Source organism: Meles meles, chromosome 10 (assembly GCF_922984935.1).
Source record: "Meles meles chromosome 10, mMelMel3.1 paternal haplotype, whole genome shotgun sequence".
NCBI lineage: Eukaryota > Metazoa > Chordata > Mammalia > Carnivora > Mustelidae > Meles > Meles meles.
Window position 1 is genome coordinate 104,088,132 of NC_060075.1, and position 20,534 is coordinate 104,108,665.

General features: G+C 42.0%; 2 protein-coding genes across 2 annotated transcripts in view; both read right to left on the minus strand.

The window, feature by feature from the left end:
- LOC123951569 (coagulation factor IX-like) overlaps positions 1 to 15,161 on the minus strand; it is a 39,427-nt gene extending 24,266 nt beyond the window's left edge. Inside the window, exons 1-2 of the mRNA XM_046020272.1 lie at positions 14,932 to 15,161; positions 2,739 to 2,888 (exon numbers count right to left, since the gene is read on the minus strand). Coding sequence (XP_045876228.1) covers positions 2,739 to 2,864 — 126 coding nt within the window. The 5' untranslated portion in view covers positions 2,865 to 2,888; positions 14,932 to 15,161. The remainder of the gene's footprint in view (positions 1 to 2,738; positions 2,889 to 14,931) is intronic.
- A 94-nt stretch (positions 15,162 to 15,255) lies between these two features.
- BLVRA (biliverdin reductase A) overlaps positions 15,256 to 20,534 on the minus strand; it is a 42,238-nt gene continuing 36,959 nt past the window's right edge. The window contains exon 8 of the mRNA XM_046021583.1: positions 15,256 to 15,607. Within this exon, the coding sequence (XP_045877539.1) occupies positions 15,349 to 15,607 (259 nt within the window). The 3' untranslated portion in view covers positions 15,256 to 15,348. The remainder of the gene's footprint in view (positions 15,608 to 20,534) is intronic.

Here is a 20,534-nt window from a genome sequence, read left to right on the forward strand (position 1 = left end):
AAATTTACAAGTCTTAGTAACAAAGAGAAAATCCTGAAAGCAGCTCAGGAAAAGAAGTCTGTAACATACAATGGTAAAAATATTAGATTGGCAGCACACTTATCCACAGAGACCTGGCAGGCCGGAAAGAGCTGGCATGATATATTCAGAGCACTAAACGAGAAAAACATGCAGCCAAGAATACTATATCCAGCTAGGCTATCATTGAAACTAGAAGGAGAGATAAGAAGCTTCCAGGACAAACAAAAACTGAAAGAATTTGCAAACACCAAACCAGCTCTACAGGAAATATGGAAAGGGGTCCTCTAAGCAAAGAGAGAGCCTAATGAAATTGGACCACTTCCTTACACCACACACGAAAATAGACTCAAATGGATGAAGGACCTCAATGTGAGAAAGGAATCCATCAAAATCCTCGAGGAGAACACAGGCAGCAACCTCTTCGACCTCAGCCGTAGCAACATCTTCCTAGGAACAACGGCAAAGGCAAGGGAAGCAAGGGCAAAAATGAACTATTGGAATTTCATCAAGATCAAAAGCTTTTGCACAGCAAAGGAAACAGTTAACAAAACCAAAAGACAACTGACAGAATGGGAGAAGATATTTGCCAACGACATATCAGATAAAGGGCTAGTGTCCAAAATCTATAAGGAACTTAGCAAACTCAACACCCAAAGAACAAACAATCTAATCAAGAAATGGGCTGAGGACATGAACAGACATTTCTGCAAAGAAGACATCCAGATGGCCAACAGACACATGAAAAAGTGCTCCACATCACTTGGCATCAGGGAAATACAAATCAAAACCACAATGAGATATCATCTCAAACCAGTCAGAATGGCTAAAATTAACAAGTTAGGAAAGGACAGATGCTGGCGAGGATGTGAAGAAAGGGGAACCCTCCTTCACTGTTGGTGGGAATGCAAGCTGGTGCAACCACTCTGGAAAACAGCATGGAGGTTCCTCAAAATGTTGAAAATAGAACTACCCTATAACCCAGCAATTGCACTACTGGGTATTTACCCTAAAGATACAAACGTAGTGATCTGAAGGGGCACGTGCACCCGAATGTTTATAGCAGCAATGTCTACAATAGCCAAACTATGGAAAGAACCTAGATGTCCATCAACAGATGAATGGATAAAGAAGAGGTGGTATATATACACAATGGAATACTATGCAGCCATCAAAAGAAATGAAATCTTGCCATTTGCGACGACGTGGATGGAACTAGAGGGTATCATGCTTAGTGAAATAAGTCAATCGGAGAAAGACAACTATCATATGATCTCCCTGATATGAGGACGTGGAGATACAACATGGGGGGTTAGGGGGATAGGAGAAGAATAAATGAAACAAGATGGGATTGGGAGGGAGACAAACCATAAGTGACTCTTAATCTCACAAAACAAACTGAAAGTTGCTGGGGGGAGGGGGAGTTGGGAGGGGGGAGGGGGGTTATGGACATTGGGGAGGGTATGTGCTATGGAGAGTGCTGTGAAGTGTGTAAACCTGGCGATTCACAAACCTGTAGTCCTGGGGATAAAAATACATTATATGTTTATAAAAAAAAAAAAGAAATAAATAAAAAATTTGAAAAAAAAATAAAATCTATATAAAATAAGTAAATAAGGAAGATTTCAAGAAACAACAAATGTTGGCGAGGTTGTGGAGAAAGGGGAACCCTCTTACACTGTTGGTGGGAATGCAAGTTGGTGCAGCTTCTTTGGAAAATAGTGAGGAAGTCCCTCAAAAAGTTGAAAATAGAGCTGCCCTACAACCCAGCAATTGCACTCCCAGATATTTACCCCTAAGATACAGATATAGAGACAAGAAGGACCATATGCACCCCAATGTTCATAGCAGCAGTCTCCACAATAGTCAAATGGTGGAAGGAGCCAAGATGACCTTCAACAGACGAATGGATAAAGAAGATGTGGTCCATACGCACAATGGAATATTATTCAGCCATCAGAAAGGATGAATACTGACCATCTGCTCAACATGGATGGAACTGGAGGAGATTATGCTGAGTGAAGTAAGTCAAGCAGAGAAAGACAATTATCATATCATTTCACTCATATGCAGAACAAAAGGAATAGCATGGAAGATATTAGGATATAAGATATTAGGAGAAGGAAGGGAAAAATGAAGGGAGGGGATCAGAAGGGGAGACCAACCATGAGAGATGATGGACTCTGGGAAACAAACTCAGGGCTTCAGAGGGGAGGGTGGTGGGGTGATGGGTTAACCCAGTGATGTGTATTAAGGAGGGCACATACTGCATGGAGCACTGGGTATTATATGCAAGCAATGAATCGTGGAACACTACATCAAAAACTAACAATGTACTGTATGGTGGCTAAATAACATAATAAAATTTTTAAAAATGAAAGATTTCAAATTAATTATCACTTTTTTAAGTTTTAATTTAAATCATAGTTACTTAACATACACTATAATATTGGTTTCAGGAGTAAAATTCTGTGATTCATTACTTATATATAAAAACCAGTGTTCACTACCAGTACCTGCCTTAATACCCATAACCCATTTATTTTTTCCAGTTTTAAAAATTTAAATTCAATTTACTTTACCTACACTGTGTTATTATTTCCAGAGGTAGTATTTAGTTGCATACGGATGCTATAAACATTGGGGATAGTTGAAAGATGCTTTCAACACAGTGTTGTTTCATTGAGTATATGGCATTTTCCTTATGAATCCACACATACCTTTGAACACTTGGTCATCACGAAAGATGTTAGTTGAAAGATGCTTTCACACAGTATTGTTTCATTAAGTATAGGGCATTTTCCTTTAGTTTCCATGCATACATTAGAAAACACTTCTATCTTCATATAAGAACGTGTGTGAAAACATACCTATATCATGAGAGAACAGGTTAGTTGAAAGATCCTTCCTACACAGTGCTGTTTCACTGAGTATAGAGCATTTTCCTTCTGCATACACATAAACTTTGGAAAAACACATCTATCATCATTAGAGATGTTAATTGAGAGATGCTTTGTAAACAATGTTCTTTCATTGAGTTAATTATAGGGAGTCCCAGTTTTGAACCCCGCATCTGGGGGTTCAGCCAGGAGTCTGCTTCTCCCTCTGTCCTTCCCCTGGCTTGTGTTCTCTCTCTCTCAGATAAATAAATGAGGGGCACCTGGGTGGCTCAGTGGATTAAAGCCACTGGATTATCAGCTCACATCGTGATCCCAGGGTCCTGGGATTGAGCCCTGCATCGGGCTCTCTGCTCAGCACAGAGCTTGCTTCCTCCTCTCTCTCTACCTGCCTCCCTGCCTACTTGTGACTTCTGTCTGTCAAATAAATAAATAAATAAAATCTTTAAAGATAAATAAATAAAATCTTGGGAAAAAAAGAGAAGAAAGGTTTTTTTTTTTTTTGCAAAGTTTTGTTTCATTGAGTTAATTATATGGCATTTTAATGTTTCCGTATGTATATTAGAAATCACTTCTATCTTTTTAAAAAAAATTTTTTTTTAAAGATTTTATTTTATTTATTTGACAGAGAGAGATCACAAGCAGGCAGAGAGGCAGGCAGAGAGAGAGGAGGAAGCAGGCTCCCTGTGGAGCAGAGAGCCCGACGCGGGGCTCGATCTCAGGACCCTGAGATCATGACCTGAGCCGAAGGCAGCGGCTTAATCCACTGAGCCACCCAGGCACCCCTTAAAAAAATTTTTTAATATATGTATTTTTATTAACATAAAATGTATTATTTGGTCAGGGGTATTATTTGTGATTCATCAGTCTTACACAATTCACAGCACTCACCATAGCATATACCCTCCCCAAAGTCCATCATGCAGCCATTCCATCCCTCCCACTCCCTCCTCTCCAGCAACCCTCAGTTTCCTGAGATTAAGAGTCTCTTATGGTTTGTCTCCCTCTCTGGGTTCATCTTTTTTCATTTTCCCCTTCCTTCCACTATGATCCTCTGTCTTGTTGCTCAAATACCTCATATCAATGAGATCATATGATAATTGTCTTTCTCTGATTGACTTATTTCACTCCAGTTCCATCCACTTCATTGCAAATGCCAACGTTTCAGGTTTTTGATGGCTGTATAGTATTCCATTGTGTATATATGTATACCACATCTTCTTTATCCATTCATTTGTTGATGAACATCTAGGCTCTTTCCATATTTGGGCTATTGTGGACATACCTGCTATAAACATTTAGGTGCATGTGCCCCTTCGGATCACTACATTTGTATCTTTAGGGTAAATACCAAGTAGTGCAATTGCTGGGTTGTAGGGTAGCTCTATTTTCAACTCTTTAAGGAACCTTCATACTGTTTTCCAGAGTGGCTGCCCCAGTTTGCATTCCCACCAGCAGTGTAAGAGTGTTTCCCTTTCTCCATATCCTCGCCAACACCTGTCATTTCCTGACTGGTTAATTTTAGCCATTCTGACTGGTGTGAGGTGGTATCTCACTGGTTTTGGTTTGCATTTCCCTGATGCTGAGTGATGCTGAGCACTTTTTCATGTGTCTTATTGGCCATTTGGATGTCTTCTTTGCAGAAATGTCTGTTCATGTCCTCTACCCATTTCTTCACTGGAGCTTTGTTTTTGGTGTTGAGTTTGATAAGTTCTTTATAGATGCTGAGTACTACCCCTTTATCTGATAAGACATTTGCAATTATCTTCTCCCATTGCTGCCTTTTAGTTTTGTTGTCTTTTTCCTTTGCTGTGCAAAAGTTGTTTATCTTGCTGAAGTCCAAAGAGTTCATTTTTGCTTTTGTTTCTCTTCCTTTGGAGAAGTATCTTGCAAGACGTTGCTGCAGGTCTCTGTGCGTCAGAGAGGTTGCTGCTTGTATTTGTCTCAAGGAATTTGATAGATTCCTGTGACATATTTAGCAATGTCATCCATTTTGAGTTTGTTTTGTGTATGGTGTAAGAGAGTGGAGCAGTTTCATTCTTTATTTTTTTATTATTTTAAAATCCAATTAGCCAACACATAGTACATACATAGTTTCAGATGTAGTGTTAATAATTTATCAGTTCTGTCTAACATCCAGTGTTCATCACACAACACACCCTCTCTAATGCCCATTACTCAGTTACCCCACCCCTCCTCCCACCTCACCTCCAGCAACCATCGTTTTGTTCCCTATATTTGAGTCTCTCGTGGTTTTTTTCCCTCTCTGGTAACTTTCCATTCAGTCCTCCCTCCCTTCCCCTATTGTCCTCTGAGCTGTTTCTTATATTCCACATATGCGTGAAACCACATGGTAATTGTCTTTCTCTGATTGACTTATTGTGTCACAATAAGTCTCCACAATCACAATACTCTCCAGTTCCATCCGTGTTGGTATAAATATTTGTCTTTTCTATTGGCTGAGTAACATTCCACTGTGTGTGTGTGTGTGTGTGTGTGTGTGTGTATCATCTTCATCTGTCAAAGGACAGATTAATTCTTCTGTATGAAGCTCTCCAATTTTCCCAGCACCATTTATTAAAAAGACTGTCTTTTTTCCACTGGCTATTTTTCCTGCTTTTTTGAAGATTAGTTAACCATAGCATTGAGGGTCCATTTCTGGGTTCTCTGTTCTGTTCTTTTCCTTGATGTGTCTATTTTTGTGCCATTACCATATTCTCTTGATGATTATAGCTTGTAATATACATTGAAGTCTGAAATTCTGATGCCACCAGCTTTGGTTTTCTTTTTCAACATTCCTTTGGCTATTCGGGGTCTTTTCTGTTTGCCTACAAATTTTAGGATTATTTGTTCCAGCTCTGTGAAAAAAGTTGATGGTATTTTGATAAGTATTGCATTGAATGTGTAGATTGTCTAGGGAGCATAGATATTTATCAGTATTTGTTCTTCTAATCCATGAGCATGGAATGTTTTTCCACTTCTTGGTGTCTTCTTCAATTTCTTTCCTACGTGTTCTATAGTCTTTAGAGTATGGATCCTTTACCTCTTTGGTTAGGTTTATTCCTAGGTATCTTGTGGTTTTTGTTGCAATTGTAAATGGGATCGATTCCTTAATTTCTCTTTCTTCAGTCACACTGTTAGTGTATAGAAATGTAACTGATTTCTGTGCATTGATTTTATATCCTGCCACTTTGCTGAATTCCTGTATGGGTTCTAGCAATTTTGGGATGTAGTATTTAGGGTTTTCAGCAAATAAGTGAGAGTTTGATTTCTTTACTGATTTGGATGCCTTCGATTTCCTTTTTTGGTCTGATTGCTGAGGCTAGGATTTCTAGCACGATGTTGAACAACAGTGGTCACAGTGGACATTCCTGTCATGTTCCTGACCTTAGGGAAAAAGTTCTCAGGTTTTTCCCTTTGAGAATAATATTGGCTGTGGGCTTTTCAAAGATGGCTTTTATGATATTGAAGTATTTTCCCTGTATACCTACACTGTGGAGAATTAGTCAAGAAAGGATGCTGTATTTTGTCAAATGCTTTTTCTGCATCAGTTGAGAGGATCTTAAGATTCTAGTCCTTTTTAGGTTATTTTACACTTTTTTGGATTTAAATTCAATTAGCCAACATATAGTATATCAGAATTTTTTATGAAGTGTTCAATGATTCATTAGTTGGATATAATACCCAATGCTCATCACATCATGTGCCTCCTTTTTTTTTTTTAAGATTTTATTTATTTATTTATTTGACAGAAAGAGAGATCACAAATAGACAGAGAGGCAGGCAGAGAGAGGGGGGAGCAAAGAGGGTCCCTGCTGAGCAGAGAGCCCGATGCAGGGCTCGATCCCAGGACCCAGGATCATGATCAGAGCTGAAGGCAGAGGCTTTAACCCACTGAGTCACCCAGGTGCCCCCATCATGTGCCTCCTTAATGCTCATCACCAGTTACACCACTTTTATCAACTTGATGTATCACATTGGTTGATTTGTGGATGTTGAACCACTCTTGCTTCCCAAGAATAAATCCCACTTGGTCATGATGAATAATCCTTTTAATGTACTGTTGGGTCTTATTTAGGAGTTTATCTATTTCTTCCCGATTGCCTAATTTCTTTGGTGTTGGTTGTGATCTCTCCTCTTTTGTTCATGATTTTATTTATTTGGGTCCTTTCTCTTTTCTTTTTGATAAGTCCAGCTAGGGACTTAGGGATCTTATTAATTCTTTCAAAGAATCAGCTCCTAGTTTCGTTAATCTGTTCTACTGTTCTTTTGTTTCTATTTCATTAATTTCTGCTTTAATCTTTATTTCTCTTCTCCTCCAAGACTGAGGCTTTATTTGCTGTTCTTTCTGCAGCTCCCTTAGGACTCTATATACTTTGTTGCATCCCAGTGGTTTTGAATTGTCGTGTTTCCACTTTCATTTGTTTCCATGAATTTGTTTAATTCTTCCTTGATTTCCTGGTTGATCCATTCATCTTTAGCAGGGTGCTCTTTAACCTCCAAGTGTTTGAGTTCCTTCTGAATTTCCTCATGTGACTGAGTTCAAGTTTTAAAGCATTGTGATCTGCAAATATGCAGGGGATAATCCAGTCTTTCAGTACCAATTGAGACCTGATTTGTGACCCAATATGTGATCTCCTATCCTGGAGAATGTTCCATGTGCACTCAAGAAGAATGTATATTCTGTTGCTTTAGGATGAAATGCTCTGAATGTATCTGGGAGTCCATCTGGTCTAGTGTGTTATTCAAAGCCCTTGTGTCCTTGTTAATCTTCTGTTTAGATCATCTGTCCATTGCTGTGCCTGTATATTAGTCTTCTACTATTACTATATTATTATCAATGTGTTTCTTTAATTTTATTATAAACTAGTGAATGTAATTGGCTGCTCCTAAGTTCAGCATAAGTATTTACAGTTCTTAGATCTTCTTATTGGATAGACCTGTTAAGTATGATATACTGTCTCTCTTCATCCCTTACTACAATCTTCGGTTTAAAATCTAATTTGTCTGATATGAGGATTGCTACCCTAGCTTTCTTTTAAGGTCCATCAGTGTGGTAAACTGGTTTTTTATCCCCTCACTTTCAATCTGGAGGTGTCTTTAGGTCTAAATTGAGTCTCTTCTAGCCAGCATATGGATGGGTCTTGCTTTTTATCCAGTTTGAAACCCTGTGTCTTTTGATAGGAAGATTAAGCCCATGTAAATGAGTTGAATGTAAATTCAGAGTAACATTGAAAGTAATGACTTTAGTGCCATTGTATTGCCTGTAAAGTCCCTGTTCCTGTAGATTGTCTCTGTTTCTTTCTGGTCTATGTGACTCTTGGGCTCTCTCTTCACTTACAGGATCCTCCTTAGTATTTCTTGCAGGGCTTGGTTGTCCTATATTCTTTCAGATTCTGTTTGTCCTGGAAGCTCTTTATCTCTGAATGTCAGCCTTGCTGGATAAAGTATTATTGGCTGCATGTTCTTCTCATAGAATACCTTGAAAATATGTCAGCACTTTCTGGCCTGCCAGGTTTCTTTAGATAGGTCTGATGTTAGTCTGATATTCCTCCCTCTGTAGGTAAGGAGCCTCCTGTCTTGAGCTGCCCTCGGTATTCTCTCATTTTCTTTAAAATTTACAAGCTTCACTATTATATATTTGCCTGCATGTTGATCTATTTTTATTGATTTTGGGAGGGGTGTGGGACAGGAATGCTTGTTTCTTTCCCCATATTAGGGAAGTTCTCAGCCATGATTTGCTCAAATATACCTTCTGGCTCCCTCTCTCTCCACTCCCTCTAGGATCCCAATAATTCTGATATTGTTTCATTTCAAAGCATCATTAAATTCTCAAAGCCTTTCTTCATGGGCTCTAAGTTGTCTTTCTCTCTTTTCCTCAGCTTCCTTCCTTTCCATCAGCCTGTACTCTAGATCATTAATTCTTTCTTCTGCCTATTGACCCTAGCTGTTAGAGCACCCAATTTAGACTGCATCTCATTCATAGCCTTTTTAAGTTCAGCCTGAGTAGATCTTATTTCCACCCTTAGAGATTCTCTACTATCACTTATATTTTCTTCAAGCCCAGCTATTAACTTTATAATTGGTATCCTGAATTCCATCTCTGACATCTTATTTATATCCATATAGATTAGCTCTGTGGCAGAGAACATTGCCTCTGGTTCTTTCCTTTGTTGTGAATTCCTTCTTCTAGTCATTCTGCCCAGAGAATGATGGGTGAGTGGGTGAGCAGAGTCCAAAATATCAATCACAACCCAAGCAAAATACACCCTGTACAATCTGAAGCAGTTGGAAACCACAACAGAAAAGCACACCAAACCAAACCAAAAAACAAAATAAAAGGGGTGGGGAAAGAGAGACTATAATCTCACAGGGTGGACAAAGCAGAGCGATCCACTTGTTCCTGATTGAAGTTTGGTCTCTGTGTTAAAAGACACTGTATCTGAAAATTGCAAAGAAAGCAAAACTTATCTATCTATCTATAAAATTAAATAGAGTGAAAAAGAAAAAGACTAGGGTGAAGCATAAATCCATAAAATGTAGATGTGAAAAAATGAAAGTTAAAAAGCAACAAAATCACAAGTTGGTAAAATAAGAATTTAGTTGAAATGGGGAAAAGCTTTAAAAAAATGGAAAATTTGAGACTGAAGGAAAATGAGTCATGAGGAAACATTTGGAGCTCAATGTACTATTTTCCCCTGGTGCTGGAGTTTTGCAGTCTTGTAGGATGTCTAAGCTTGTCATTCACCTGTTCTTCCAGTCTGTCTTCTGGGGGAGGGGCCTGCTCTGCTGCTTCTCAGTGTCTCTGCCTGGGCAGAGTTTCTCCACCCCTTGTCAGGCGGATGGGCTCAAGGTGCGCAGTTCCTTTGTGTGGCTTTTGTTCTCTGGAGGTTTTCCATGCCTCTTCAGAGGGTCAGAGCAAACACGGCTGTGTCTGTATCTCTAGAGCAGAGCCTCAAGATCACAGTTCCCCCTCTTCAATAAACCCTCCAGGTCAAACAGTTTCTATTTCCGTGTGCACCAAACCCTGCAGACTCCCGCGGTTCATGCCCACAGCGATCCTCCTGGGGGAGTCCCAGAGACCTGCAAATGTCACTGTGCTTTGTGTCTTTGAGATTGTGTGCGGTTGTGGGTTTGCACTTGCACCCTTCTCCACTGCTCCCAGGTCCCGGGTAGGTGCCACCCTACTGTCATTTCCAGGGCTACTGCCACCCTGAGAGTTGCTGCCCAGTAGTGGGTACAGCCATTTCCTCCCTCTCAGTGGATGGTAAATGGCCTGCATGTTCAAGTCCTTTTCGGGGTGCTGAGGCAAAGAGCAGTCTCCCTGCTGGCCTGGTTCATGGTTTATGGCAACCCAAGTGGAGTGTCCCCTCTTGGGCTTGCTGATCATAACCCGTTTCCCCGCTCCACTGCCGGCACTATACTGGTTCAGGCATCCCCATTTGTTCTGTCTCCCGGAATCCTGAGACCACAATAACCCACCTGGAATTCTGCCCCTTTCATCCCCTGAACCTCTTTCAGAAAGGGACGACTCTCACTGGAGCAGATTTCTAAGGGCTCCAAAATTGCACTCTGGTGTTGTATCATTTTATGGTAGCCAGCTTATGGACGGCCCCTCCCACCTCTATTTATCGTCCAATATCTCCCATCTGACTTATGATTCTGCACCTCTTACCTTGCAAAAAGCAGTCGTTTTTCTGCTTGTAGAGTTTCAGATATATTTTCTTACAACTCAGGGTGAATCAATGGGTATTCAGAATGGTTTGCTAGATATCCAGCTAAATTCGAGGGACCAGACGAGTGAGGTTCCCTTATCTGCCATCATGTCTTCCTCAGGTCTGTATTTTTTAATTATTAAACTTATCTTTGTCACATGAAACAGCAAGGCTGTGTGTTATTTGTTATTTGAAAATAATAGTAATTTTTCTGTGTAAGGCAGTTTATGCCAAAACATTTCCATACGTTTGCAAGTATAATTTGCAACATTATCAGGTCATATGCGGCTGAAGAAAGAAGAGAAATGTTACAAGACTGCAAAGGAATTTAGGAAGTTAAGTTCACATTAATGCCTTGCATTTTACTAGTCTTTTAAAGTTCAGAAACCCCTTCACAAACCTGTAGATTAGGCCTTCAGTGCATTCTTTAGGGAAGGCTTTCCTAACTTCTTGCCTAGAAAAACCCTCCCTAGCACAAGATTTTAAAATCCACTTTTGAGCATTCTCATTCTTCATTGCTGTGCTTTAACATTTATTATCTGACTGACATTTTTCTTCCTTTCTGGTCCACAAGCTCCAAGAGACTGATATGCACAAGAATCACTGTTCAATCCTATTAAAATGAAGATTCTGGTTCAGTAGGTCTGAGGTGGGTGGGCCTGAGATTTGCATTTCTAACAAGTTTCTAGGCCAAGCCAAAGTCAAGGGTGCTGGTCAGCGTCCCACATTTTGAGTATCAAGGAGTTGGTTGCCTCGGGCCTCTTATTCCCCTCTTCCCATTAAATTCCTGTTAATTACTGTGGGAGAGAGATGTGTCTATTTTTTCTTTTCCTTTCTACCCATCAACCTAGGTCCCCAAGGCTTTCTCTTCCATCTCTTCCCCCTCCATCTCCAACATCAAATTATTAATAGACTGGCTTAGCACAGACTTTCCCAAAAGAAGCCTCCTCTTGAGGAACTCTAGTATCGTTGACTAAAAAATTTTTTTTTTTTCCACTTGATTCTTTCAGGCAAAGGACCATGGGATTTAATGGACCAGCAAGGAACATTCCTTTTTCTCCCCTCCAGTTCTGGGGACCAATTCAGCTACAAATGCTGGACAAAGTTGTTTTTTTTTTCCAGTTTTATTATAATAAAGCTGGTTGGGCAATGTGGCCGGGATCCATAGCCAGAAAGGTTTGCTACTCTGCCTTCTCTTAGAGTAATTTCAGTTTCTTTTAAAGCATCAGGCCACCCCACTGCAGAGGTAGAGCCTACCCCTGTCATCTACGACATGGACAAACAAGACTCAGGGGCACCTAGAGGGTGACTGGGTTTTGCTGCCTAGTCTCTTTCTCAGCTTTACCACTAAGGCAGATTGCTCCGACCACAAAACTGGGTGAGGAGCAGAGAGGGATTGAGGGCACTACTGTTATTTTCCTTCTGGAAGACCCCCTAACACTTACAAACACAGTGGGATCAAGTACAGGTACAGTACAAGACCTCCTAGCACATACTAGTACAGTGGCATAAAGGGCTTTTTTTCTAGTTGGACAGAAAGCCAAATTTGTTCTAAAATCTCATACCTCCAATCCCCCTTTTCCCAATAAACCTTCCAAGGAAGTCAAGATAGCCTTAAAGCAAAGGAGAAAGCAAAGGTCACCAACTTTTTGGTACTTTATACAAATGGAACAGATGCTGTGGCTTGTGTGTGTGGGGTGTGGGGGGGGGTGACCTTCGGAGGAGGGAGTATTCGGAGTAGAGTCAGGATGGCCCAGTAGCCCCAAAGGAAGACGAAGGCAGTTGTAAACAGCAGAGTACGAAGGGCTGCTGCTCCATGACATGGATGGAACTAGAGGGTATTATGCCAACCAAAATATGTTTGAGAAAGACAAGTATCATATTTCACTTACATGTGGAATGTAAGAAACAAAACAGATGAACATAGGGGAAGGAAGGGAAAAATAAAATAAGATTAAAATAGAGAGGGAGGCAAACCTTAAGAGACCTTTACATATAGGGAACAAATTGAGGGTTGCTGGAGGGGAGGTGGTGGGCAGATGGACTAAATGGGCATTAAGGAGGGCGCTTGATGTAATGAGCACTGGGTGTTATATGCAACCAATGAATCACTAAATACTTCTCCTATAATACAGTGTATTTTAACTAAGTTGAATTTAAATGAAAAAAAAATTTTTAAGGACTGTTGCTCCATCTCTCTGGTTTTCTCCTATCTCCCCTCCCTTCTCCTTCTGCCATTCTTGCCAATTCGTAACACTGATGGTTGTTTTCTTTTTTACTTTTTTTTTTTTTAAGATTTTATTTATTTATTTGACAGACAGAGATCACAAGTAGGCAGAGAGGCAGGCAGAGAGAGAGGAGGAAGCAGGCTCCCCGCTAGGCAGAGAGCCTGATGTGGGGCTCGATCCCAGGACCCTGGGATCATGACCTGAGCTGAAGGCAGAGGCTTTAACCCACTGAGCCCAGGCACCCCCATTTTTACTCTCTTGACCATGCATGAAACAAGCTTGAGATAAGTAGTCATCAACTAGCTAATACATATCCCGTGACAAAGACTATGAGCAAACTTCAGTCAGGCTTCTCTGAACCCTCTTCTCATCTAGGCCTTGACCTCTGGACTTCCATGTCTGTCTTTGCAGTGCCTAATTTAGCATAAATCCTACTAAATCAGTTCTGTAAGAATCCCTACCCTCAGCATCTGATCAAATCCTTCATCCTTCAACCCTGGAATCTGATCATGCTGGCCTGCCTATAGCAAGAGCCTGATCAAGCTGGTTTAGACAGAATCCCCCCACCCCTGATGTTTCCTCTTAGTAATTTTCCATCCCGACCCCCACCCTGCCCCTTGGCTATAAATCTCCCACTCGCCCTATTGTATTCAGAATTGAGCCTGGTTTTGTACTGGGGTCTGTTTTCTGCTATTGCAGGAGTCTTGAATAAAACCGCTTGTACCGCTTTACTACAGCTCTGGTTCTGACACCCATCCCCACCTCTACTATCAAATATGGCCAACATTTCTGAAGCAGCAGAATTATCAGGCCCAAATGGGAGTTGCTATTGCACTACATTTTAATCATATTTGATGCTTGCCTCGTGCTAGATGCTATACAGCATACAAAAATAGATAAAATGGGGCGCCTGGGTGGCTCAGTGGGTTAAAGCTTCTGCCTTTGGCTCAGGTCATGACCCCAGGGTACTGGGATCAAGCCCCACATCCGGCTCTATGCTCAGTAGGGAGCCTGCTTCTTCCTCCTTCTCTCTCTCTCTACTTGTGATCTCAGCCTGCCAAATAAATAAATAAAATCTTAAAAAAAAAAAAAGAAAAAAAATAGATAAAATATTTCCTGGCCTCGAGGAATATTTGATGTGAATAAAACAAGAGAACCAATTGGCCTATATTTATCAAATTGTTTTACATGGCAAAGAAAGGAATACCCTGAAGGATTTTTATTTTTTTATATTTAAATTAATATATCTGTCTGCTTTATCTTATGGTACATGGTGATAGAATAATGGAGATCGAGGAAGAAAATAGAGTGCTGACATCAATGGCTGCCTAGCTCCGGAACCAGTCAAACCTCACAACGGGATGGTAGTAGGCAAAAAGCAAGAAGGAGATACTTAGAAAGGCAAGAACTCTAACACAAGCTTTGAAGGAAATGCAACAGGACCACCAATGAAAGGAAAAAGCAGCTTCTTGGGAATCAGCTCTGCCTCAAGGTCAGTAGTCTCGCAACAGGAGCAATGAGTGTAGACAAGCCAAGGACTGCAAATATGAACACGTTTGTTGGGTCTCTACTGGCTGCCTCCTCCTTGGTCTCCAATTTCATTTCCTCCTGGCAGCCTTCCGAGTGCTTTACCTACACTGGAAACCAGACCATACCACTCCCCTTTTAAATAGCACTCTTCAGTGCCTCTGCACTGCGGAACAAGACCCCAGCTCCTTCCACTGGCTTCCCGGGATCCCACGATCAGACTGACCCCTCTGGACTCCCTCCTCCAGACACGATGCTCCCGCACCACTGCTCCAGGGACGCACCAGGCTGCCTCTCATATCCTTTGCTTTGCTCGGATCAGTCCTCTGCCGAAAAAGCCCTCCTATGCGTAACCTAGTTGTCAAGATCGGTTTGGAGGCTTTCCCTGAACCTTCCTGCAGATGACCGGGGCGTATCTCCTTTCCTGGACCCATGACATTACAATGACTGGTTGGCATGACTTGTTTCCTTTCGATACTGTGAGTTATCAAGGGCAGTGGCTAGGTCTTACTCATCTTTAGGATCCCCAGCACCTACCATAGTGACCCAGTCAAAGTTTGCTGGGGGAGATAAAATCCCTTCAAGCAGGGAGGCTCCAACACACTACTCTGCAGTGGTTCCAGGCATGAGTGGGGTTGAAAGGCTGGTTCTGCTTTTTCCTGTCTGCGCGACTTCAGACAAGGTCTTCCAACGCATTACTGAAAACAAACCTGGCCACACCCATCTGGCATTGCCATCTGGAAGAGTGAATGAAATTAGGTGAAGCATTTAGCCCAGTTCGACCAAGCGTGGTCCCTTCTTCGCCCCTACAACACGTGCCCCCAACTCCCAAATCTCACTCCCAACACAGCTCGGGACAGTAAACAAAAAGCCTGTTTACCCAAGACACGTTTAATTGTAAGACTGGAGATGAAGGCCAGCTCTTCGTAAAGAGGAAACCGTGGTCCCACGTGCGTCCTCGTCTCACTTCTTGGAGGAGCAGTGCTTCTGGACTTCTTCCGCGAGCCAGAGGCAGTGCAGGATGCGCTTCTGCTCGGCGGCCAGCTCCTTTTCAGAGAACTGGCCCAAGAGTTTCTGGACAAATATATTTTGATCTTTCAGAAAAATATTCTTGTTGACTCCGACATTCGGCATATTCTCCAGAGACCCGGATTTAAAATGGAAGCTTAAGTGTCGGTTTCGTTTTAGACCAGGCCCTTTCTCTTCGATCCAGGTGAGCGGACTGCGAAGACAAAAGAACCACAGACGTCAGGTCACAAGGGAGAGCCGATGGATGCTCACGGGCACCTGAGCATTTCATTTTGCTCCCATCTACCCGGAAGCTGCTGCTTGACAGAGTGGCCCCGGGGGGCATCTGGACCTGAACCAGCCTCCCCAAGGCCTCGGGGGGATTGTTCCCAACTTTGCTCCCCAACGTCTTCCACTGAATTTTGCCACCAGGCAAGGGAATTCATTCAGTGATTTCTGTGTGAACATCACTTTGGTTTTTCCTTTTGTGACTGGCTTATCTGTAACTCTTTTAAAAGGTTTTTAATTCCAGTTAGTTAACAGACAGTATTAGACTAGCTTCCGTGTACAATATAGTGATTCAACAATTCTGCACATCGTCCCGTGCCCGTCACAGGTGCGCGCCTTCATCCCATCACCGGTTTCACCCATCCCCCCGCCCACCTCCCCTTCGCTGTCCCTCCCTGCCTTTCTCTCTTTCTCATTTGTCTTTATCCTGAGTCTCACAGATAAAGGGATCCAGACAAGGGCTACAGGGAATGTATATACCACCTGAGATGGTGTGAAGAACTGTTTTTTCCCTGTGTATGTGCATTTTAATGGAAAGAAGTGCTTTCGTCACATTCTCAAAGAAGTCTAGAGCCCAGTGCACACGCCAGAAAGCACCTGCCTGCTGATTAACAAAGCACCTGCTTCTGTTTCAAATCTGCCCCCCTTCAGCTTCCTGCTATGGTCAGCAGTCACAAAACCCTAAAATCCAAATAGGACAGACTCCACTTCTCCAAAGTCCCTCCTTTCTCTAGGATTATCCTTTCCATCTTTGCAGTAAGTCAAAGCTGTGTTATCTGCTTAGTGAAACACAGAGAAATCTCCTAGGTAGGCTTTGACCTAAAGAAGTTCCACTGAATAAAATGACAGTAAAAAACACAAAATCTGCTTTTTAAAAATATATTCTAGGGGTGCCTGGGTGGCTCAGTGGGTTAAGCCTCTGCCTTCGGCTCAGGTCATGATCTCAGGGTCCTGGGATCGAGCCCTGAATCGGGGTCTCTGCTCAGCGGGGAGCCTGCTTCCCGCTCTCTTTCTCTGCCTGCCTCTCTGCCTACTTGTGATCTCTGTCTGTCAAATAAATAAATAAAGTTAAAAAATATATATATATATATATTCTAAAAACAATATGGTACTGATTTAGGGATGTTTTGAATGGAAAAAAAAAATCCACAGTTCTTTCACCTAAATAAAAGAATCTTCAACTTGAGACAATCCTTTCAAATTTTTGCTATATGCAGATGGCATACAAATCATCAAGTAAAAATACTTTTTTATTATGCTGCTTCTACTTATTTTATAATATTTGTATGACCCTATGATGGTATTTTATTTTTTCGGCATATCATGCACAATTGATAATGTTTTATTATTGCCAAATATTTAAGCCTCTTTTCAATTTTAAATTAACACAAATGCTCTGCATTCAACATCGTCGCACATATATACATGCATATATAGTTTTCCCCTCTTCTTCTTAGAACAAAGTTCTGGGAATGAGGTGGCTTTGTGGTTGGTCTCTGGCTACTTCTTTTTGCTTTCCCCTCCCTTTTCTTTTCCTAAAGCAATAAGTCAGGGTGAAGGACAAAGCAATTTTGTTGGACGACTGTGCTGATAGTTTTCAGTGTGAACAGGGAAGGTGTTAAATCTCGAGTACACTTCAAGTTCTCTGGCCTTTTCCTCTCCTGTCACCTTTCCTCAAATGTCCTCTCTCCTCTTCCTTTGTGCTGCAATAGGTCAGGCCTGGGGTGGGCAGATTAGACCAGTGTCACTAAGGAAGAAGGGAAGCTACTTTTGGGGTTTTCTGCCTCCAGACTGACAGTCCCTGGTACAGTTTAAGATTTGAGGTTACAGGAAAAGAACCAAAGCAGGTCACTCAAGAATGTTCTGGGTGTTGGACGGAACTCAGGGCTGCCTGTGAGCTGGGTAAAGGGGTCCTTCCCTTTGGCTAACCTAGCTGCCCCAGGCCTAGAGTGTGGAGGTGTGTGTTTAAGAGGAAGTACATAAAGGGGGAGCCATGCCAATACCCGTATATGTAAGGAGACATCAGGAGAGATGTTGATAGAAAAACGTCCTTATTTTATGGTCCTGTCTGCAAAGAACTTGAAAAGTCCTGGTTTCCTAATCTCCTACTCACGTTGAAGTGAGGATACTGAATGTTGGCACTTTATTGCCAGCTGGATAGGACCTGGCCCGCTCAAGTTCTGAGCCTGGACAACAGTTAGCTCCAGACCTCCCAAACAAAAATGCAAGCTTTAAACTCACAGACAGCTTCTCCACTCTTCCTCTCTGTGAAACCTTCATTTGCAAATATCTTAATTTGTCAACTTGGGTATGGACCGCCTACAAAAATGCTTCCTACTTCTCACCCTCTCCAGGAAGGTGTTCAACCACATCCACATCCCCAGGATCAGCACAGGCCTGCAGGTCCAGCGGAGGCGGTGGTTTTCAACAGTGCTCTCCCCCCAGGCCCGGAAGGACGAGCAGGCAGGGGAATGCCTGGCTTCCACAGCACTCCTGCCGGCTGATCTCAACACGACAGCGGAAACCTGTAACTGCTGTATGCTGACTACCCACATAGGGTTTGGATTAAAGAAGTATTTGGTGTCTTTTACAAAGTGTGAAAACCGCCGGCAAGATGGAAAGAACACGGGCTTGACAATCAGCTGCACTGGGGTTTCCTGGATGACCTTGGGATCTAAGACGGTGACATCTGCCCCGATGGCAGGTGAGGACTGCCGTAAGGGAAAGACAAGGCCTGATGACGTTTTCTAGGGTATAACTTTCTTGTGACCTTCCCATGCATTTTTGGGGAGGTGTGACAACTTGAGGACAGGAGACAGCTGCCTAAGTGTGACTCTCACACAATCACTTAGTTCCGTACCCTTAGCAAGTTTCTTAACCGCTCTGAGCCTCAGTGTCCCGGGCGTGAGTAAAAACACCACTTCAGAGAGTTGGTATAAAGATTATATGAGATAGTCTTTGCTAAAGGGCTATGTGCCTCACACATAGAGTAAGCGCTCAATAAACATCCACTAGCATTGGCACAACGGGGATTCAAGTAATGATCTGTTCTGCTAGTCCTTTTAATCTTTTAAGATCATGCCTCATCTCCTAATGTGTAGTAACAACCCTAGAAGGACATTTTTTGCAGCTTTAGGAAGCTCTGGCCTGCAGACTGAGACAGACTTTGGGGGAGAGAGAAGAGCAGCCCAAAGATCCCAAGCATTCCTCCCAGGTACCGTCAGCAGCCAAGATTGCATTCACAGGATAAGCCAGCTTTTCTTCATCACAGGGCATGCTCTACCAAGGGCCATGTAAGCTGAGCAGGGACCCATTTGCTTTGAAAAGCTGCAGGTCAGCCGAGCTTTCTATTCTCAAAGTTATGTATGAATCAGATAGCCTATAAATCAAAAATTCATATTCAGGTCAGACAGAGAATCTAAGAGACAGTAGTTAAATTAGTAAACCACTAAAACTAAGGTGTTCAATCGCTCATCTAAAAATTTTGGTTATGCATCAGATTTTTAAAAATAAATGATTTTTACAAACTCTTACAAAAAGTTGGTCTCACTTCTAAACCGTCTCACTTCTAAAACATTAATTTCCATGGCCAGTTTTGTTTTAACTGAGGTATAGTTGACATTTAACATGATATGAGTTTCAATTCACAGCTAGTTTTTGGTTTGTTTTTTTTTTTTAGGAGTTTTATTTATTGATTTGAGAGAGAGAGTGTGTTAGCAGGGGGAGGGACAGAGGGAAAGGGAGAAGCGGGCTCCCCACTGAGCAGGGAGCCCAATACGGGTCTTCATCCCAGAACCCTGGGATCATGACCTGAGCCAAAGGCAGTCACTTAACCCACTGACGCCCAGCCCACCGCTAGTTTTAAAAGCACACAGGCTTTAAAACATTTCATAGTGTGATGAAAAAATTAACATTAATGCTGTTTATTCACTGCTTTAACATTGGATACAAACAAACTAGAGATATTCAAACCATTCTGATCCACCTACAAAAACTTCTCATGTCCTTCCATATAACGTGAAGTTTGAGGAAATGCAAAACATCAGATGTTTCCTCCACCGTAATTTCCTAATCAGTGAACATGAATACGGAGCGTATTGCTTTACCTCTGCAGTTGTGGTGGTGTGAGATTAAAAGTACAATCCGTGAAGTACAAAGTATTCTACGAAACTAAGAATTTATTATAATACGGCGTTTGCCCTCTGCCCCAGCCCCTTGCATGATGCTTGCCTCCATTCACAATAATGACATCTTGCTCCCTGTCTGACTCCTACTCAGATTTCGAGGCTAAGCAAAGCACCTTTTTCTCTGAGAAGCGTCCCCTGACTTCTCCAGGCTCCCCTTTCCTGAGTTCCTACAGCACCCATGTGACCTCTAGCTCCTGCTACACATGCTGCGGGGACGCTCAGACCACAGCCGCCACTCTAACACTCACAATGTCGGCGTCAGGGCCAGGCCCACCAGTGTGATTACCCCAAATACGGCACTTCGAAGCTCTGCCTACTTTATCCACATCTGTGACCTCTGGCTTTCCTTGCCCAGAGGAAACTCCTCAAATGGACACAGATCGGGCTTCATTCAGGAACTCAAATACTTTTCTCCTTTTGTCAAAACCCACCCGTTTCTTTCATTACCAAGAGACCCAGCTACCTGGAAACACATACAGAAACAGTACAAAACATGTGCTGTTTTAAATATTTTACAGGGCCTCGGTGCTTTTCAAGGAAAACTATGAATGTGCTTTTGTTTTTAAAACACTTGGTATAAAAAAAAAATAGAGAGAACATTTTGGGAACAGTATGGTGGTATGATATAAAGCTGAGAAACAAAACTTTAAATTTTGGTCACACTGA